This window comes from Salarias fasciatus, chromosome 5 (genome assembly GCF_902148845.1).
Source record: "Salarias fasciatus chromosome 5, fSalaFa1.1, whole genome shotgun sequence".
NCBI lineage: Eukaryota > Metazoa > Chordata > Actinopteri > Blenniiformes > Blenniidae > Salarias > Salarias fasciatus.
In genome coordinates, this window is record NC_043749.1 from 633142 (window position 1) to 653436 (window position 20295).

A 20295-nucleotide genomic window follows, 5' to 3' on the forward strand; every position below is an offset into this window, starting at 1 on the left:
ACTTTTTATTAATCTAAAGCACAGATTCAGAACTGTTTTCCCCTGATGGTCATTTAGTCTATTTGATATTTATTTATTTAACATTTAGTCTGTCTCATTAGATATTTGCCATCTTATTGTATTTTACATTCTATTATACAGTATTTGGGGAAACGATGATGAATTTCACTCAGGTTCTCGGGTGTCTTTGGGATGAAGAGTGCGATGAAGACCTCCTGCCTGCAGGGGGCAATGTGTTAAAACAATCGGAACCGGAACGTGCTAACACCCGGAAGTGAGCCCGCCATTGAAGCGCAACATCAACGTGATCGTTTCATTCTCTCATTGTGAGAAAAAGGAGCTAATTCCTCTCCGAATCGCTCTCGCTGGTGGAATACTGCAGCAATGGCGTACCGAGGACAGGGGCAGAAGGTGCAGAAGGTTATGGTGCAGCCCATTGTATCCTTTCATTGTGAATCGCAACTTCACGCGCGTTTCAATTAGCGGCTAGGCTAAGCTAACATCTGAGCTACTTTGCGGTTCGGCTAACTTTCCGTTTAAATATGATTTTATTGATTTGTTTTTGGAAGTGTAACCATAATCCAGGGGTTTGACCACAATCAAGAATGCACAAACTTCTGAGGAACCAAGACTATTCGGAGCTGCGGCTTGCCGGTGTTTCGGATTCATCGCTTCCCGTGTTAGCTGGTGATTTTCTTCAGTTTCTGTTGTTGCTTGTAACAGCAGATCTTAAAATACGATTCACAAAACCCCAAAACACTTCAAAACCTTAGTGTAAACGAAACTGAATACCAATTTTGGTCGAAGTTTTAAAGGCTCCCAGCGGCAGCCAAGAATGTTGAAGGAGATTGGGCACCAGTTAACCGGGAAACCGATTTATTCGAAACATGGGACCTTGAGCTGAAGCAGGTGGAGCAACACCAGTGGCTTAATGTTTCTTTTATCAATTCAAGCTACACTTTATACTATTTTAAGTATTCCTAGCAGATACTTATATTTTCTACTCGGATTTTCCAATAAATAAATGATTTTACTTATTTTACTACCCGTGCCCTATTAAATCTGCTATTTGTCATTCTTAATCGCGTTGATATAATGTATTTACTTGTAACTCACTGTGAATTCCCTCCTTTGTGAACAGAGGAGAAATAATTTACCCATTCTCCAGATTTAGATTTGCAATCCCGTCCCCAGCCTCTCAGTCATTGTTTTACTGTAAACCTGTCTGTTGGATTGTTGGGTTTCCTTCACTCTCTCTGCCAGAACCTCATTTTTCGGTATCTTCAAAACGTGAGTACCTCTGTTTTTTGTGCCGAGATGCATTTTGTGTTTTTATAGCGCTGACATGTGAGGATAACAAGCTTTGCTCTTGTTTCCCAGCGCTCACGGATCCAGGTGTGGCTATACGAGCAGGTGAACATGCGGATAGAGGGCTGCATCATTGTGAGTGTCTCAGAACTTCATGTACACACTGAGTGGCTGAATGTTGATGAAGGTTCTTACTGCTTCCTAGTTCAGATCAATACAGTCACGAATGAATAAATGAAGTGGTTGGATTTTTTAATGCATACTTATGAACTATATGAAATAAATGGAGCAGTTCGGGGTAAGTTGGACTGATCTGTGTTTTGGATATGCTCAAAATGTCGGTCAGTTTGCTATTAGCTGACTGGTGTGTGAAATGGTGTTGCAGGGCTTCGATGAGTACATGAATCTGGTTCTAGACGACGCCGAGGAAGTCCACATGAAGACGAAGAACAGAAAGCCTCTGGGTGAGATGACTCAATTAGGTGACTGACTGAGTTAGGTGGAAATGTGAAGTCTCCGATCGGGGAGTGCCCATCATGTTTCAGTTCAGCCCCATGCTGCTGGACCCCTGATGTAGAGGATGGAGCCTGTTTGGACTGTTGATGTGGACGACCATGTTGTCTCATCTTCACGGCTTCTCTGTTTCAGGGAGGATCATGCTGAAAGGAGACAACATCACTCTGCTGCAGAGTGTCTCCAACTGAAAACACACACTCACACACGCGTGCGCCTCAGCTTTCCTGCAGAGAATGACGTCCTCCTCCCACAGTAGTCTCTTTGTGTTTGTATGACATGGATCATATGAGTGTTTCTTTTTATCATCTGCTTGTATTTTGACAATAAACCTATTGTTTTTTTTTTCTTAAGCGTGCCTTTTTTCTTTAAAGTTTCCTGTCAGATTAACAGTGAAGGAACAGGTAGAATTATATGGTGAACAAGCTGTGACGTTTTCTACTTTACATCTTTCAAAGCAGCCACTTTCTGCTCTCAATCCTATCTAACAGCTTTTGGTTAACGGGTGTTAATCTGTAGAATATGTTATCCTCTTAGACATGAGGTTTCAATTGGAAGAAATAAAACAATCTGCCTTTACACTAAAACAGAAACTGTGAAAATGATGTCGTTGGCATGTTGGGCCATGGCATGTTTATTCAGAAGCTACATGAAGTCCTGTGGAAAAGATCAAACAGGGAGTTAAAGCTGCCAGATTAGAAACAGCTTAAATCCTGTCATTTCCAAAATGGAACAGTGTTTTGTTAATTTTTCATTGAATCTGGTAGAAAAACTTCAGAGGTTCAGTTAACATACTGAAAATGCTTCATTTATGTCTTTGTTTCAGTAAAAGTTTGTGTTTTCACAGCATGTGCACCACATGAAATATGTAGGGACGATTCTTTGGCTTTGTACAGTTCATATGTACTCCATCCTGCAGATACAGTGACATCAGGTGGAATTAAATCAAAGTGGAATTTCACTCAGCAACAGTACTCAAGCTCACAGTGAAGCATAGACTGTATTAAGATTAGAATGTTGAACAAAGTATCTTGAGTTAATTATGTTGATGGTTGAAAAGAAAACTAGAATTTTATGTTTTCTTTAAGAAATCAATGAACGGGGGAAGTTTCAAGAATAGAACAATTCAAAAAGCACAAAAAAAAAAATACAAGTCAGCAATACATGAATTGTTAAAGCCATCAAGACAACAAACAGATGCACTGGTTCCACATCAGCTGAGGTGTCTGCAGTGGCTCAAACCTCTTCTTCATTTTACTGAAATCTACATCCGGATGAAATCATCTTCCACTAAACACTGGGAGAATGTCACTGCAGCATACCAGCAATAAAAGCAACCAACAAAGAAAAATCTTTAAGCAACAAAATGAAATCAATAAAGCCTCACCTGTGGTGTGCGATCTATATCCAGTTTATCGGTTTTAATGTTTGTTTTTCCGTTTTTGGTTCAATATAGTAATACCTGATTTAAAAATACTTTGAGTTTTCAGGATCTGTTCAACTAAAAGTTTTCTTCATAGGAATACAAGTGACAGATTCCTTCACTGTAATTTGCTACTGAATTATTCCAAAAGTAAACAGGTAATTTTACTTAATTTTTAGAGTACTTTCAGCAGGTTTTTTGAATTTTTAACAGATTACATTTCCAAAGTAACCCTCCCAACCCTCTATACAGCCTAGAGTTGATGTGTTAAAGTCATGACCCACTCTCAGATCCCCCGTTTGTCTTCCTTCTCATCCCAAAACATCAGGGAAACATGAAACTTCACACAGATGAAAGACACTTTTTGTCTCGGTTCATGCATCACTTGCCTCCTCTTGGACGTCTCCCTGCTTCATCTTCTGTTTTCCAGAGGGCTTTCTTGAAACATGGACCTGCAAAGTTTGGAATGAAGTCATCGTATCTGGAATTAATCAATATGACTCCATTTCTATCTAGCTTGTGATTTTATTAGTATTAGTATTAGTATTAGTATTAGTATTAGTATTAGTATTATTTTGGTTTTTCAATAAACGGTTTCACTCTTGGAGAAAGCCTCCATCAGCCTGTTTGCAGGTCTCTGTGTTTTTGGGTCAATGGGCTGTACTGACCCCTAGTGGCAGGCAGAGGTAATGCACCAGGCGTATGTAGGTCAAACGACCCCCACCGTGTAGTAGCGTGAGGAAAAAATAACCAGGATAACAGACCGAACCTCTTCCTTGTGGTACTTTTTCTAGTATCCCAGTAACAAATGTATTTGTATATATATGTTTCTGTCGAAATGCATTCACAAAGAAACATAAAAAAACACATTTTTATCATATTAAAGCTAAAATCAAATTGTAAAAATTTAATCATCCAACCAAATATTGCATGAAATATGAATTTAAGTGTGTGTCTGAATCCCAATTTCGAAGCAATTATAACTACATCAACAATGTATAATAAGCAATCAAGTAGACCAAACGTAAGGAAATTGATCAACGTGATGACGTAGTGATTTACCATATAGAAATATTTAAGTAGATTGATTTATAGTGGATCATCCTCTCCATCAGTACATGCATTTCTTTAGTAGCCTTTTGCTGCTTTTATATATATGACTATGACTACTTTATAACTTCATATATCTACTCTTCTGTCTTTCTGTGTCTACTTTATACAGTTTATGTATCTACTGAGTCTACTCTCATAAGTTTGTGTCTTTATGGCTTTATAAATGTACTCGTCTATGTATTTGTGTGTACTTATAAAGATTGATGTGTCTACTGTTATTCATTTATGTCAAGTCTTTTATTGGCATTTGTGTCTATTTGTATATATCCATGATACGAGGGGACGGAACTTGGTTTACGTGATGACGTCGTGCCTTACCACGTAACGCGTCTTGTCCCTGTTTCGTTGACTGGGAAGCCCCTTAGCGCGGAGCTGCCAACGCCCGGCGTAAAGACACAAACAGAGAAAAAAAGGTACGAAAAAATGTATATTTATGTTTTTATTGGGCTATGGGCCGATGTTTTTACTTTAAACATGGGCAATGCTATCCGTAATCTACACGCGTGGAAACTGGATGGCGTTTTCCGGCGTAGATGTGTCATTCCGCAAAAGCATCCGCTGTGTCTGGCTCTCTCCGTTAGCGCACTAGCTAATGAGAGAGGACTGGATGACACTGAGCCGGCGAGGGAGGAAACCCGCTAAATAAACCTTTAACAAACTGTCGGTGGGGTTTTCAAAATGCCAGCTGCACTTTTGGTCAAGCAAAGCTCCCACAGCAGCCGGGGATTTAACTATTTACTAGCTAGCGGCTCGCGCAGACGAGTAGGATAATGAGGCGTAGCGAGCCATCCGGTCCTACTTATTCCGTTCTGTAGTATTTTTCTTGTCATATTTTTTTTAACTGTATAGGGTGGATTCAGTAGTTTGATTGAAGCATAGGATAGACGTCTTTTGGGTTTATGATGGGAGCAATCGGGAGGAAATCAGGCCAGATTGAGGCCGAGGATGTGGCCGGTCCTTCGGATTAACTGGCTTCCCTGTGAACTGGTGACCGACTTCCTCTGGCGTCCCTTGTTGCTGCTGGTAACCATCCATCCTTCCATCCTTCCTTCCTTCCTTCCATCCATCCATCCTTCCAGCCATCTTCTACACCACTTGGTCCTGTGCAGGAGCTAATCACACTATTCAGGGTACACCTGAACAGGTCTCCAGTCCTTTCCAGGGCAAACGGAGACAGACCTGGACTCACACCTCGGGAATAACTTGGCCCACAGCAATATTTCAAGTGAAAATGCAATTTTTTTAAATTTTTTATTTTTTTTGGAGATCTGTTTACATGAAAACGTGACAGTTTCTAAAAGCGTTCCAACGTAGAACTCTTAGAACATTGACATTGTTTCTATGTGTCTCTGTCTGCGTTCTGACAGTGGAAACACTGCTGCAGTGCATGCAGTTGGGTCCACCGAGATGACAATGTTACATGGATGTCTGTCCATGTCTTCCAATTTTTGATCTTTATAATGTGTTGTTCTCTGCAGCATGTGTTTGAGTTGAATAGAAACAACCAACAGCATCAACCAGTGGCCCAACATGAAAACTACATTGTTTTTAGCACTTCTGCCTTTTTTATGTGACTGGATATCGTTTTCAGACTGTTGCTGTGTAAATGTGACATAAGGGGGTGGGGCTGTGGTCAGATAGTGTCCACGATCACAGCCTGACTCGCTTCACCAATCAGTAATACAGACTCACAAACTGGACAACACAACAATTTTTATTGTGAATTTCATCTGGGTAGCTCCATATTTGTTAGATTTTTTTAACTTCGGATGCTGAAGGAAGTCTTCCACCAGTTACCTGGGACGCCACTCGGTTCGTAACACCTGGATACAGCAGCTCAGTGAGCGTAGCCAGACTAACAGTCACTCCAGTGGTGGCTGTCTCTGAATGTTTTAGTGTGTTGTTGTTGGTTTTCTGAACGCATTGCAACGTCTTTATGCATGGTGGGACAAAACTTTAAATCATGAGGATATTGATGGGTCTTGTGACAGTGTTGGTAGGAATCGTAAGTTTGAAAGGGCTTGATGTCTCGTAGAATAGGCAGCAATGTATTGGAGTGCTTCATTTAGTCAAATTTTACTGTGCAGTTAAAGAAAACTGCAGCCAGTTACTGTGGGATTGTACTCAATTGTACAAGTTACACTATCTTGAAGTTGATCTTATAAAGGGGGGAAAGTTTTCATTGTTGTCCTTGGCTGGTTTCACTGCTGCTCTTTAAGCTGGCCTGCCCCCACACAGCCTGCTGGCCTACAAACACAAATGTGTGGATTAAGTCTGGGAGTGTTGCAGCTGCAGCCACCCCTCTGCTGCACGTTTCCATCGGCTTACTCTGTTTTTAGGTTAGTTTTTTTTTTTTTTTAAGTCTGAGACAGTGTGTGAGTATTTTCTCCATGCCCTATGGACATTTTTGAGTCAAGTCTCTGTTCTTTGGCTGTCATACTGGAAAATCATGTAGTTCATGTTCTCTGGGTTTGCTTCAGGGTGCAGGATATCTGAACATGCAGAGTAATGTGATCAGCACAAGCACTTAATTATGATGCCCTTTTTTTTTTTTGTCTATTTTACACGACAGTTTTACCCGGACTCACTGAAAACAGAACTTTTTAAATGGTTCTGAAAGTGGAACTTTTTGAAAATAATCCATCTTGATGGAAACAGGAAAAATTTCATATTCATATTTTCTGAAACACTTGTACTGCACTCGTGCACCACGGTCCTGGTGAGCATTCCGGGCCTGTTCACACCTGTTATTAACATGTGTTTCAGGTGACCAGGTCACAAGTGCCAAGCCCTGATGCAAACTGTTTGTATGAAGCCTTTGGGGATAACTATCTGACCACTTAAAATGCATGGTAATGCCAGGTGTGAATGGGCCTTTCTTCTGCACATGCTCAGTAGATGGACAGTGACATTGGTGGCCTCCGGAGTGTCCTGACTCCCGGTCCGTATTCTGCAGGGACTTGGTAGTTTTAGAGCTGAGTCACCAGAATAACAAGCCCTCTTCATCGTCTGTCCATACAGACGTCCGTATAGTCGCCATTGTTAATGTTTCTTCGTGTGTGTTATTTCATTATAAAAACAGCCAACAGCGCCAACGTGTGGCCTGGCATGCTAACTTCAGCTTTTTCAGTGTTTCTGCAATTTTCATGTAGATGGACATCATTTTCTAAATGTTGCCCAAAAAAGCAAAATGAAACGTCTGCAAGCAGGGCCTTAAATTGGAGCATGCTGACTTACTTTTGGCCATGTTTCTTTCATTTTTGACCTCTGTGCTGTGGCCACCACGTTTCGATATAATGTTGCCGTGACGCCATTCTATTTTGGAATGTATAACATTTTTAATATTTGTACAGGGTCTTTTAAATACAGCAGCTTTTTTCTAGTTGGATCTTCTGTGTGTAGTGTCTTGTAGCTTCTGTAAACAACAAACATTCTGTCGAAGGAGCTGAATGACGAGCAGCTCCAGGTGGATTGATTCACCTGAGATTTGACTAAAGCCATTGAATGTGTCTAGTCCTGGTGTGCACGTGTTCCATATTTCAGAATACATTAAGGCAGAGGCATATCGAAACATTACATTCTGGAAGCTGTGCTGAAATCTCAAAAACGTACCCAAAGACTTTTTGGCAGTTTCTTTTCCTTCTAGATGTTTGGAATATCTTTACATCTTTCCTATTTTTAAGCAGTTTACAGCATTTCATGTAACTTTATGCCTGCTTCAGTCTCTGTGTGATTATCTTTCAAAAATCCACCACTCATATATGTGGTTTATACACATGACGTGTTACTGGCAGCTTGTTTGCCTGTTGAACTGTTTCCACTCGGTAACATTTGGTGCCTGCCATTCTGTGAAACCCCCCCCCCCCCCCCTCCTCCCACCCCCCACCGAGTGCTGCAGAGCTCTGCAGTGGCTTCTCTCTCCCACACTGGAAGAGAAACAAGACGTTACAGACAGAATGCTGTCTCTCATGTCAGCTTATTGTCTCAGCATCGGTTAAAGAATGTCGGCGTTACACCTGCAGCTCACAGAGTCATTGTTACAACCACTGCTCACATCTGTAACTTCCTCTGCCCTTGTTTAGGATTACAGGATCGAATTTGTCCATGTTTTGGCATCTTTTGTCTGTGAATTATAACTTGAGTGTGTTGACAGGCTGAGATGATACCACTCATTTCCAATAAATCCCATGATTGCATTTCTTTTGTTTTTAATTAACCTCTAATGCGCTTATCTGGGAGACATTTATTCACCACGTGATTTTTTTCCGTAGAGATTTAAACCACATGCAATGATTCCATTATTTGTGTCCCTCCGAGGTAGCGGTACACAGGCGTGTTACAGGTATGGAGGAAGAAACCGGGTACGTTCTGACCTTGAATGTTGTCGAGCAGCTGGAGGGAGAAACTGCAGTGCGTCTTGTGTCAGAAATGGGTTTGAGTGGCCAGTTTCAGTGTGGGAATGGAACAAAGGACACGCTTTGTTTTAAAAACCTTTCATGCTTAATAACTAGGTCAAACTGCGTTTGTAAATTTGTAGTTATCAACAAAGTTATTTAAGTGTAAGAACCTGCCAGAGACGAGGTGCTCAGTAGCTTACACAGTGAACAAAAGGGGGCTTGAAGTTGACTAATATGTGTCTTTCTGTTCAAGTGTTTAATGATCGTAACTTGAAGTTACCCCTTGTTTTTAAGATCTGTAGCACTCTGACTCTCACTCCTGTGTTTGGTTATTATGAGGACACACTACAGTTGCATGTAATTGTTGTCAGACAGATATCCTTCAATGAGTTTCTGATGCTCTTTTTTTTCACGTTTTCCTCATTGAGCTACAAAATGCGCTCGTGTAATTTCCCACTTGTTTCCTTAAATGAGTTTCCAGCTGGGAGTCAGTGCAATCTCTCAAATTATAACCCCTCCTCTGGAGGCTTTTAATCCACCCTGGTGCTTCAATCAATGATCCAATTGCCTATCAGCGAGGACGGCGTTATCAGCCCCCGAACATCCAGTAGATAATGACTTTTTCCCTCCGTGCTTGGCTGCTGTTGATGATTTGATTCAGGTCAGCCTCCAGTTCTCCAGATAATGAAAACGCCAGCTGCTGTGGAGCTTTTCAAGGTCTCCTCCAGAAAACCGGCCGATCCTCAGCACAAAATGTTCACCTTGTGTTTCTCTGATAAATACAGATAACACGCAGTCATATTCTCCACAACGGGGGTGTCAAACGAACCTTTTAGTTCAGGGGCCTCGTACAGCGGCCCAGTCAGACAGCCGTAATAACCTTTAAATATCAACTTTCAGTTTTAGCGGTGCTTGTGATGATGTCCTGGAAGCATCTAATAAATATTCTCCTGTTTTGTTTGCTGTGTGTTTTCCAGATCTTGAATGAATAGTGAGGACTGTAAAAGACAGCTATGCAGACCATAAAGTGTGTCGTAGTCGGGGACGGTGCTGTGGGTAAAACCTGCCTGCTCATCTCCTACACCACCAACAAGTTTCCCTCTGAATATGTGCCCACGGTGAGTGTTCTCCCCCCGCTGCTCACACTTCCAGTGGAAACACTTCACGACCTGTATGAATTAAATGCCGACTCACCCATTTTCAAGTCATAACAGAATGTTGAAATGCTGAAGTGAAGCGGGCCGTCTGGTGGAGAATCGCTGATCAGAGCTGCTAACTGCTTCTGCTCTGTGTTGCAGGTGTTTGATAACTATGCTGTAACTGTAATGATCGGCGGTGAGCCGTACACTCTGGGCCTCTTTGACACAGCCGGTACGTGTTCCGGCCACTGCAGTCCCACCAGCTGCTGTCTCCACCACCGGCCGGCCCGTGGTAAATGTCCTCGTGTGTGTTTGTCCAGGTCAGGAAGACTACGACCGGTTAAGACCTTTGAGTTACCCACAGACGGACGTCTTCCTCGTCTGCTTCTCCGTCGTGTCTCCATCCTCCTTTGAAAACGTCAAAGAAAAGGTGACGCCGGCGCCCCCAGCTGTTCGCCCGCCGTGTGTGTTTTCTGTGGCGGTGTGTGCTGACTGTTGTGTGTGCTCGTGCAGTGGGTTCCAGAGATCACCCACCACTGTCCAAAGACGCCCTTCCTCCTGGTGGGGACGCAGATCGACCTGCGGGACGACCCGTCCACTATAGAGAAGCTGGCCAAGAACAAGCAGAAGCCCATCACCCCGGAGACGGCCGAGAAGCTGGCCCGAGACCTGAAGGCTGTGAAATACGTGGAGTGCTCGGCCCTCACACAGGTGCTCACACACACTCTGTAGATTCACTCTCAGGCTCATGTTTCTCCTCTGGCTGCTGAACTCCATGTGAAGTGACTGAGTTTGTCCCGCTGCTGCTGTGGACAGTTTTCCTCTGGGCTCGGCTTCTCTCAGAGAACAATAGAGTTGATGGAGCTGAGGAGCAGCCGGCTCCCCTCCTTCCTCCTCCTCCTCCTCCTCCTCCTCCTCCTTCCTTCCCCCTACTGCTCAGCTTCTGTCGTCATCGTCTGAACGCCTCCAGACGTCGTCCTGCTCCTCCTCCTCTCCCCTCTCGGTATCGAGGGTTGAAGGTTTTACTCGTTTCCCTCGAGGCTCCAGAGACCACAGAAAAGAGGAAGTTTTCTGTGCCACTGCTCTCCTTTTCTCCTTCCTCCTCCTTCACACCTTCTGCTTCAGATGACTTCTCAGTCCCAGCTGACAGCTCACCAGCTCACCAGCTCACCGGCTAACCGGCTAACCGGCTGACAGCAGCTCTGCTCTGTTCTGACTCCTGCAGCTGTTGATTTCTCTAAAGTTCCTCCACTTGTCCTCTCTGGATGGTTCTCGGTTCTGGATCAGGCTCTGGCCTCTGGCGTTGTGTTGCTGCAGCTCCAGGGCTGTGCTGCAGTTTGTTCCACAGGATGTGGCCATTGTTTGAGCCTCTGCAGTTGTTGTTGATTTGAGCAGATTGAAATCGACGCAGACATAACGGGATGGGTATTGTTAAGAATTTTTCGATAATACTCGTTTTTGATCTGGAACTTTTAACGGTGTTTCTATAGGTACTTCTCTTCTCTTACATTTATTAAATAAATAAAAGAAGATAAATCATGCAATCTTTTGGAAACCAAAAAAAAATCATCTTTATTAACTGTAATGATGATGGGATTTTCTCCGTGACTGTATGAACACGGCTCATAGACCGTCCTGCTCAGCAGGCGGACAGTAAGAACAGTGCTCTCCTCCAGAGTGTCATGGCTCCCAGTCCGGATTCTCCTGGTCCTGGTCCCCGGTCCTGGTCCCCCCTGTTCCAGCAGCCGGCTCTGCTCCTCTTCCTCCTCCTCCTCCTCTTCCTCCTCTCCCCAGCCTCTGGTCTCAGATCAGCTGCTCTCTCATGTGATGTGTTGATCTGATGCTCACCGTCCGCAGCACCGCTGTCTTCTGCTCTGCTTTCTGATTGGCCTTCCTGCAGTTTGATTTCACTCCTTGTTGGAAGTGTGTGTTGTTGTGGCCTTCGCTCCCTCACGGTGTGTGTCTGTGTGTGTTTGTTTCCACAGAAAGGCCTAAAGAATGTGTTTGATGAAGCCATATTGGCCGCGCTGGAGCCGCCAGAGCCCAAGAAGAAACGCAAATGTGTGCTGCTATGAGATGTTCCCACCGTTTCCGGAGCACACACACACACAAACACACACACACACACACACACACACACACGTACATGTACACACTCACACACACACGCACACACACACACACTAAAGACATCCTCCTGTCCCCGGCCACGCCCCCTCCCCTCTCTGCTGAGGCTGCTTGACGGCGTCGGTCCTCCGTGAAGGGACGACCGGCGAGGAAAGCGTCCGGCAGTTTCCCATAATTCCTCTGCAATAACGAGAGGCTTCGTCCGAAGCCGACCTGGCTGCTGCGGGAAGGGCAGAGTGGGAATCCGCTTCTCGATTCTAACCAGTGAAAACTTCCTTTGTACTCCAGCCGCCCTGCTTTTCTCACTCTGCCTTTCTCGACACGACCACAGAGAGATGCTAACACCGTAGCGTTGTTTGTCTTTTCGTTTGCCAACCCTGCGCCCTCCTCCTCCTCCTCCTCCTCCTCCTCTTCCTCCAAACCCTCGCCACACCCCAGAGATTCAGTCCCATCGAACCACTAGAGGCCGCCGCGCGGCTCCCAGAAGGCAAGGCATCCGGCAGCGGGCGGGTCGGCCGGTCCAGCGCAGGATCTGGCCTTTTTAGACGCAGGGAACTTAAACAGTGTTAGCAGAAGAGGCGGGGCCGAGCGGGGGCGGGCCGCGGCGTGGACACGGCGCCGCCCGGCGCTCCGCCCCGCTCTCCGCTCAAACCGTAGGTTTAACAGATGTAATTATAATGTAAGCTGGCGCACCATGTTGATGATGTAGGCTCCGGGTGTTTTACCAAAATCTGTTTTTTTCTTCATTATTTCTGTTTGTGCTGTTTTTTTATTTTATATATATATAAAAATATATAAATATATTAAAAAAAAGGTTACTTTCACTCCTTTTCCATGTAGGGGTCTGAACTCATCTGAACTCTGACCTGCCAGTTCGTACCCAGAACACCTCCGGTTGGCTCCAGTGGCAGAGAGACTGTTTGATAGAGCAGACACGTGATTGGTCGGTCGGTCGGTTCTTGTTTTCCTTTGACTGGCGGCTTGGCGTTGGGTCGACGTCCCGCCAAAGTCGGTATAATTACGATAACCTGTTGTTGTTTTGGTGCAAAACCAAATGCTTTGTCTAAAAGTCTTTCTTCTTTGTATATGCATTCTTTTCAAAAATATTAAACTTATACCTTAATTGCCTTTAACTCCTGGTCGTCTGGTTGGTTTTTATTGTGAAGGCTGGAAAGATGCGGTTTGAGAGTAATCCATGTTCAGAAGGTTCCTGGTTCCTGAAGGGAATTTCTACAGACTATCTTAGATTGTAGTTACTGTGTGTATCACACGTGATTTCAGCTGCTGAGTTTTTGCCGTAGTTTAAATTGTTCTGTTTAAAAGCAGCTTTTAGCTGTTAATAATAGTTTTTCTCTTTTGAGCCAAACATTCTGGCTGTTTTTTACCTTTTTCATGTGATTTTAGCCATTTGATTTTATTTACCTTATTGAGCCGAGAGAGTCTTGTGGGCATCATAAGGTGCGGGGACCATATGTGGCCCTTCAGCTCTGCTTGAGTGGCCCTCACAGCCAGAGCATGTTGCCTCATAACTTTAGCTTTTCACAATAAAAATGGAAAATGTAAGTTTTAGTTATCTTTTTCTCCTGAATTTGAATTGCTGAAAAATGTGATCATGATTCTCACAGACGGGGACTCTGAGGGAAAAGTGGGATTTCCTTTGACACGGGTTTGAAGACGAGAAGCGGAGTCTGCCTTCTGGAGCATGGCGGAGGTACCATCATGCAGTGGGGCTGCTTTACTGCCTCTGGTACTGAAGGTGATCAATATCACCAAAAATATTAAAACCTCACCGCCATCAAGAAATGTTTCTGGGAAAAATAAGTTGGAACATGGAGCGAACTGCACTTCATGAAACCTAAGATATCAGTCCTGCTGTTTTCACCTTCCTTTGACTCAGAATACTTAGGAAGTGGTGTTGGTGATGCTCTGCACGAGACTGGAAGCTGCTGTGCGGCCAGCAGGGGGCGCTGTCCGCCTGAACATCACAGATCACAGGGTGCTCTGCAGCACACACACTGAAAGGAAAGGAAGTGTGATTTAATGATTGGTCGCTTGTTTTTGCTTGTGAGTCTCAGAATTCAACATTAAACCAGTCAAACTTTAAAGTTCTGACTATATTTTAACTGTTCGACAATCACTTACTTTATTGTAAATCATTTGGCTTCTTTAAAAGATTTCAGGACAAAGTTTTAGTTACTAGAAGCACAATGAGTGTTACCTCTCACCCATCAATCAATGAATCAGTCACGAGCTCCATGCTAATGACGGTCAGATAGGGATATATGGATTTCAGTTCTCGGGTCCAGAGCTGCGTGGCGTATTCTTACAGGTCCTGATTCCACCCGCCATGTTCCCAGTGTCGGTGAGGAACGCCAGCAGCTGGTGCAGCAGAGGGCGAGCAGCGTCCGCAGTTTGGAGAGTCTTTAAAACTCATCAGAATGACAAGAATGAAGCTGACTGTGAGCTGTTCTGACTAAATCTGAAGAAGAGGAGAAAGATTGCTGGTTCAATACCAGCAGAGTCCGCCGGGTGGCGCTCATTAGTCTAATCCAGGAGGACCTTACCCCGAACCATGCTACATGCTACATGCTACATGCTACATGACTGTTGACTCGGTTCCAGCTGGACCGGAGTCACTGCTGTGTTTTGTGTGTTTTCATGTGAACGGTGGGTTTTTACACCTTTCCACGAGTCTTTCATGTCAGCCTACGATGAGATGTGGGCGGAGCCACGGGCGCAGCACCTGTCCCGGTCTCTGGACGCTCCGCTGTGACGGAGGTTTGATCTCTATCTCCGTCTCTCAGCCTCCACAGATGTCCTCACATGAGGGTGATGTTCTGGATAATCTGGCCCGGACGGGTGGAGGGGTGTAGCGCCTCGGAGCCGCCCCCCCCCACCCCCCTCCACCCCTCCACCCTCATGCGGCGCTGCCAGGCGTTCAGGCCTCCTCTGTGTTTGTGGAGTGCCGTCTGTCCACACCTCCTTCTGCTAAAGAGACGCTGACAGTCATTAATTATCACACGGGCTGAACGAAGGGCATTCCTGTCTGCTGAAATATCGGTAGGCATACACACCACACACACACACACACACACACACACACACACACACAGACACACACAGACACACATGATCGCAGAGACGCCACCTGGCCTCTCCTGGTCCTCATCATGTCTGATAAATGAGTGGAAATGTTTTGTCCTCCCTGGTCGTCCATTTGCAGGCCGACCTTTGGACGTAATGACCCTTCACACACACACCCACACACACACACACACACACACACACACAAACAGCTTACTCGAAGGTAAATCGCAGCTCAGACGTCTCAGCTGGGTTCGATCCGAGGGCCGTCTGCTAGCGTGGAGCTGTTAGCCGTTCCACTGCACAAAGCTAACGCTAACACGGAGTGAAGAGGTGTTCGGTCCAGTCTTCCTTCTCTCCAGGTGGGCGGAGCAGATCCTGATGGAAGCTCGTGGCGTTTGGCGGTCTGCTGCTCGGTTTGGAACCTTCGTTCTCCAGTTTTCCACCGCAGCAGCTCTGATTCTGTCCGTTGCTTCTTTGAACTCCTCAGACGAGACTCTCCTGGTGAGCTCTTCTGATTGATTCGTCTTTCTCTTCACCCTGACCCGACGCCGTTCGTCTCTCACCTCCTGGGATGCAGGAGGACGGACGCGTCACGCCAGCAGATGTTTCTGATCAAAGCCACCGAGCAGACCTCCACACCTGGCTCAGATCCGTTCAGGTTGGCTCTCTCCTGACTGCGCTGGGCTCTTCGGGGGTCAGTAGAGCGACGCCATGCTTCCTGGCTGCGTTCAGCAAAGCACATGGTGCTGGTCTGTATTCAGGCTTCAGTCTGCAGAGTGTGGCCATGAAGACGACGCTGGAATCTCCCAATATTTCAAATGATGCTGGAAATCTACTCAGCGTCGATTGCGTTTTCTAAAACTTCCACGTTGGCAGCCATTTTTTAAAAGTTTTCAGTGACTCTGAGCACCGTTACTGAGCCAGGTCTGAAACAGGACCACTGTTTAAGTTTTCACTTGAAACCGTTGTCTTGGGCTTGAAGGATCTTACAAATCAAACCCTCGACCTCAAAACGATGGTGCGTCAGCCGAAATGTGCGCGCGTGTACGTGTGTGTGTGTGTGTGTGTGTGTGTGTGTGTGTGTGTGTGTGTGTGTGTGTGTCTGACAGCCCGGCCGGCCGGCGGACACGCAGCGGCGCTCCTGCTGGTCACGGTGAGGATTGTTTTGACACGGCCGGCTGCTGTTAGCTAATAGATACATGTAACACACACACTCTCTCACCTCTCTCACCCGCATACACACACAGTGTTCAGTGTCCAGGTGTGAAGGGAAAGTTCGGCTGATGACAGACACACAGCTGTAATCACATGGCCGGTGTGTGTGTGTGTGAATCTGACATTGTAATAGCCTTGTGTCATTAACCCCAGCTAGTTTTGATGTGTTTTATATGTGTTTTATATGTACTTTACAACTTTACAACACAAAGTACTTACCAGTTGGAGAGCTCTCCTGTGCTCACGATGCTCGCTCTCACCGGGCCAAAGTCTGACAGGGAGCAAAGAATTATGGGCGCGATTTTAATGACGTGGACCGCATGCGCATAGCCGCAAAGTAGCAGTTTTTGATGGGTAGCAAAATCCGACAGAACACCCCGGCTCTGGATTGAGCCAGAAATGTGGCTGGCGCTCTGTGGTGGTGGATCAACCGGCTCCACTCCGCCACTATGCTCTGCTTCCTCCACACATCCTCACGGAGCGTCTGAGGACTTCCTGTAGTAGTCTTGATGTGCAGTTTGACCTGGAGGGACAGACTCGCTGTGGACGAGACCCTGGACAGCCAAGAAGCAGCTCAGCATTGTTTTCACTGCTGAGCGGACCTGTCACACCGACATCTGGCCCTTCTCAAACCCCCGGACCACTCATGGACCTGAGTCTTCCCCAGAGCATCATCCTTGTAGGCTTGCTGCAACAAGCTGAGTGTTTCTGCTGCTGTTTTTCCAGCAAAAAGCAGAATTTAATGTTTGCGCTGCTCTGGCTTCCCCGTCAATGTCGCCATTTTGGAAAAAATCGCAGACCGCTGCTGCACTCTGTTACTATAAATAGCGCCTGACAGGCGTCAGTGTAACTCTGGAAGCTCAGCTTTTTCACAGATATACACGAGGCTTACCTGCAGCACATCTGAATCCAGAAGTCGAAACTCATTATTATTAGTATTTTATGACCAGAGTCCGGGAACTTTTGGGTACCCCCTCGTAGAACGGGTCTCTGCACCCAGAATGGCTCGTGTAGGTAACTTGCTGTCCAGTTATCCTTGTCAAATAAGGAGGCAGAAGTCTTGCTCAAAAGGGGCTTTATTACCACAAAACCACGCCGTCGCCGAGTTAAATCAGTGGGCCAATTCGGGCCAAAAACAAAACAGTACGGCTCTCATAACACTCCGACGATCCACGTCTTTTTTTCAGAAGCGAAACTACCCTACCCACAATTCTCTCTCTCTTAAAGAGCCAGATGCCCAGGCCGCTAACAGCTGTTAGCTAGTTAATGGACCAACAGGTAAGTTTTGGTGGTGCTTAGACCAGGGACAGCTGAACGACTTAGTCATTTCTTGGAAATAAGGATGAAGTATTTCAGCCAGTTCTTCGGTCAGTACTTGGGAAACTTCGCCTTGATTGGCTGCGTCGTGAGACATTCCTGGCATGGTGGTGAAGTGGTTACAGGTAGCTTTGATTGCTAATGGGTGGAACCCGTTCCAAGAGATGCGATGCTTGAAGATGCCTCCAGTCTGGACGCCGTCTGAGACGACGGCGACGTGTGAAGCCTGGGTTTGTGCGCCTCGATGCCCGCCGGCCTGAACCGAACGTTACACAACCTGGCCTCAGAAACCAGTGGAGACACTGGAGGGGAGATGGGGGGGGGGGGGGGGGCACGGGGAGAAAGAATTGCAACTGTCATCACAAACAAGAACCATCTGTCTCATTTGTGTAACTTGTTTTCTTTTAATATGAGAAGTATGCTGAAGAGATCTGGGAGTTTGCGAGAGGCCTGGGAGGGCCGGGCCCTGGGCTAAAGCCAGCCTTCTGCCGGGTTCCCTGAGCGAAGTGGCATTAGCATCCAGCCAACCTGCACCGTTAACCCTTCACACCCACCGCGGGGAAGCAGAGGCTGCATCAGAGAACCTGAAGGCGGAGGCATGGACAGGTACCGGAGGCGTCCCGCCAGCGGTCTGCGGTCTGGGAGGAGGACCGACTGGACGGGGGGAGAACCGGCAGCGCTTCACACTCATTATCGCTCAAATCTTCAGAATGCATTCATCACAGGAGGAGAATAACACGTGACGATCAGCCGACTTGATCTCGTCGGCTGATAAACCTGAAGGGATTCATGTGTTTCGCCGTAGCGGAGCTGTTCGAGCTGAGCACTGAAACCTGCACGTTTTCCCTCATTTGGGTGTCCAGATAAGACACGTCCAAAACGTCTGTGCGCAGGCGAGCCCACACTGTCTGGCAACGACCCCAGACCCTCAGTACGCTCCGTTACAATCATGCTAATGCTGCGGCTCCAAATCCAGAAGTTCCAGGCTCGGGTCCAGGAGTCAGGAAAACCTCATTCAGATCCCATTGATTGGATCTCATTGATTAGCAGGCGAGGCTCGGTCCTGGAACGGCCCGGTGCTCGCTGATATGTTGAGGCTCCCACTTTATCCTGTCTCAAAAAACAGCCTTTTCCAGTAAACCCTCTGACCACAGTGGGGTTAAACGCCAGCTGTCCTCCAATCATCGACCGGCGCTCGAGTGTGGACAGTCAATCTCACAAACACACTTCAGCTGTGAAGGAAACCACCGCGTCGTCCATGACGGGTCCTCAGCAGCGAGCTGTAGATTCTGGCGTGAAACTCTCGTCTGGATCAGTATTTTGTACTGTTGAGTGCTGGAGCCGTTAATTGTTCACCACATCACAATGCTTGATTGAAAACAGTGAATCGATGCAGTGAGAAAAAAAACCTGTTTTCCTCGAACATCTCGGACCGTTGAGATTGAATCGGTCCGTCACTTGAAGCACAGAGTTGAATTCCGATGTCCTGACGTGGAGACGATGAGCTGTTCTCTGCACCTTGATGAATCCATGACATTTCTGTCCGTCCATCCATCCATCCATCCATCAAACTAGTTCATCCAAAGAAATTAGTTTTTTTTTATTCTTTAAGTTGTCAGTATTGATTCTGTGCGTTATCCTGAGCTATCGGCTATGCTCAGATTAAATCCCACATATTTTCCTGGTCTCCAGTAGAGCCTGAGCTGCTGCCTCCTCACTCCAACACACTCCCACACACACTCATACACACTTAGTGGTGAAACCACGTTGTCAGCCTCTTGTCTCCGCCACAACTGCAGCAGACCACAGGCAGCATGAGAGTTCCCCCGACTGCCTGTACATCTGGCTGTCTGACAGACTGTAGCACACACACACACACACACACACACACACACACACACACACACAAGCCCACAGACATTCCCAATCAGTGTGGCTGCCACCGTCCACCTCATCTGGGCCATCACAGTGGCTTAATGAGGGACAGATCCCTGCTGTCACAAACCCAGAGTGGCTTGAGTTACACTCCGAGCAGAGAAAGGAGTGTAACCTTGTGTGTGTGTGTGTGTGTGTGTGTGTGTGTGTGTGTGTGTGTGTGTGTGTGTGTGTCTGTGGAAGAGCTGAGTGGAACCAGTGTAAGTCAAAGATATTGCAGGGGAAAGCCAGGAGGGTTTGGGGCGGGGGGGGGTATGATATTGATGGAGACAGAAGGAGGGAAAAACCTTGTGCCATGTGGTCTGCATTTCGCTGTAATCCCCGGTTCGAGCCCGGTGTTCCTGCCTCCGCTGCTCCTTCCAGTCCAATCAGGCGGTCTCCGAAACCCGAGCAGCCACTCGGGTTCTTCCCAAGATCTGACCAACGCCACCGAGCTGCCAGCCACAGCGACACACGGCCCGACGGCCGCGTGCATGCGCAGGAAAATGATGCTTATAGGTGACACACACACACACACACACACACACACACACACACACACACACACACGCACTCAAGAAATAGCTGCACAATGCAAACCGTGGCCGCACAATAACGCAGCTGAAAGACACGGGAAATGGATGATTTTATTGAAATCCGTGTATGCCTGTCAGCAGAGTGTGTGTGCGTGTGTGTGTGTGTGTGTGTGTGTGTGTGTGTGTGTGTCCCAGGATTTGGTGGT

General features: G+C 46.4%; 2 protein-coding genes across 3 annotated transcripts; both read left to right on the forward strand.

The window, feature by feature from the left end:
• Positions 1-200: 200 nt before the first annotated feature.
• On the forward strand, positions 201-2174 carry snrpe (small nuclear ribonucleoprotein polypeptide E). Its single transcript, XM_030092000.1, has 5 exons — positions 201-438; positions 1264-1290; positions 1381-1443; positions 1694-1772; positions 1957-2174. Exons 1-5 carry the CDS (start codon positions 385-387, stop codon positions 2010-2012), a joined length of 279 nt encoding a protein of 92 aa, XP_029947860.1. The 5' UTR covers positions 201-384; the 3' UTR covers positions 2013-2174.
• Positions 2175-4681: 2507 nt separating this feature from the next.
• On the forward strand, positions 4682-13153 carry cdc42 (cell division cycle 42). Of its 2 annotated transcripts, none has more exons than XM_030091863.1 (6): positions 4682-4773; positions 9735-9872; positions 10053-10125; positions 10214-10323; positions 10407-10604; positions 11879-13153. In XM_030091863.1, exons 2-6 carry the CDS (start codon positions 9768-9770, stop codon positions 11966-11968), a joined length of 576 nt encoding a protein of 191 aa, XP_029947723.1. In that variant the 5' UTR covers positions 4682-4773; positions 9735-9767; the 3' UTR covers positions 11969-13153. The 2 variants fall into 2 exon arrangements, with proteins under 2 accessions (XP_029947723.1, XP_029947722.1); XM_030091862.1 differs by having other exon boundaries at positions 4702-4770; positions 9732-9872.
• Positions 13154-20295: the final 7142 nt, after the last annotated feature.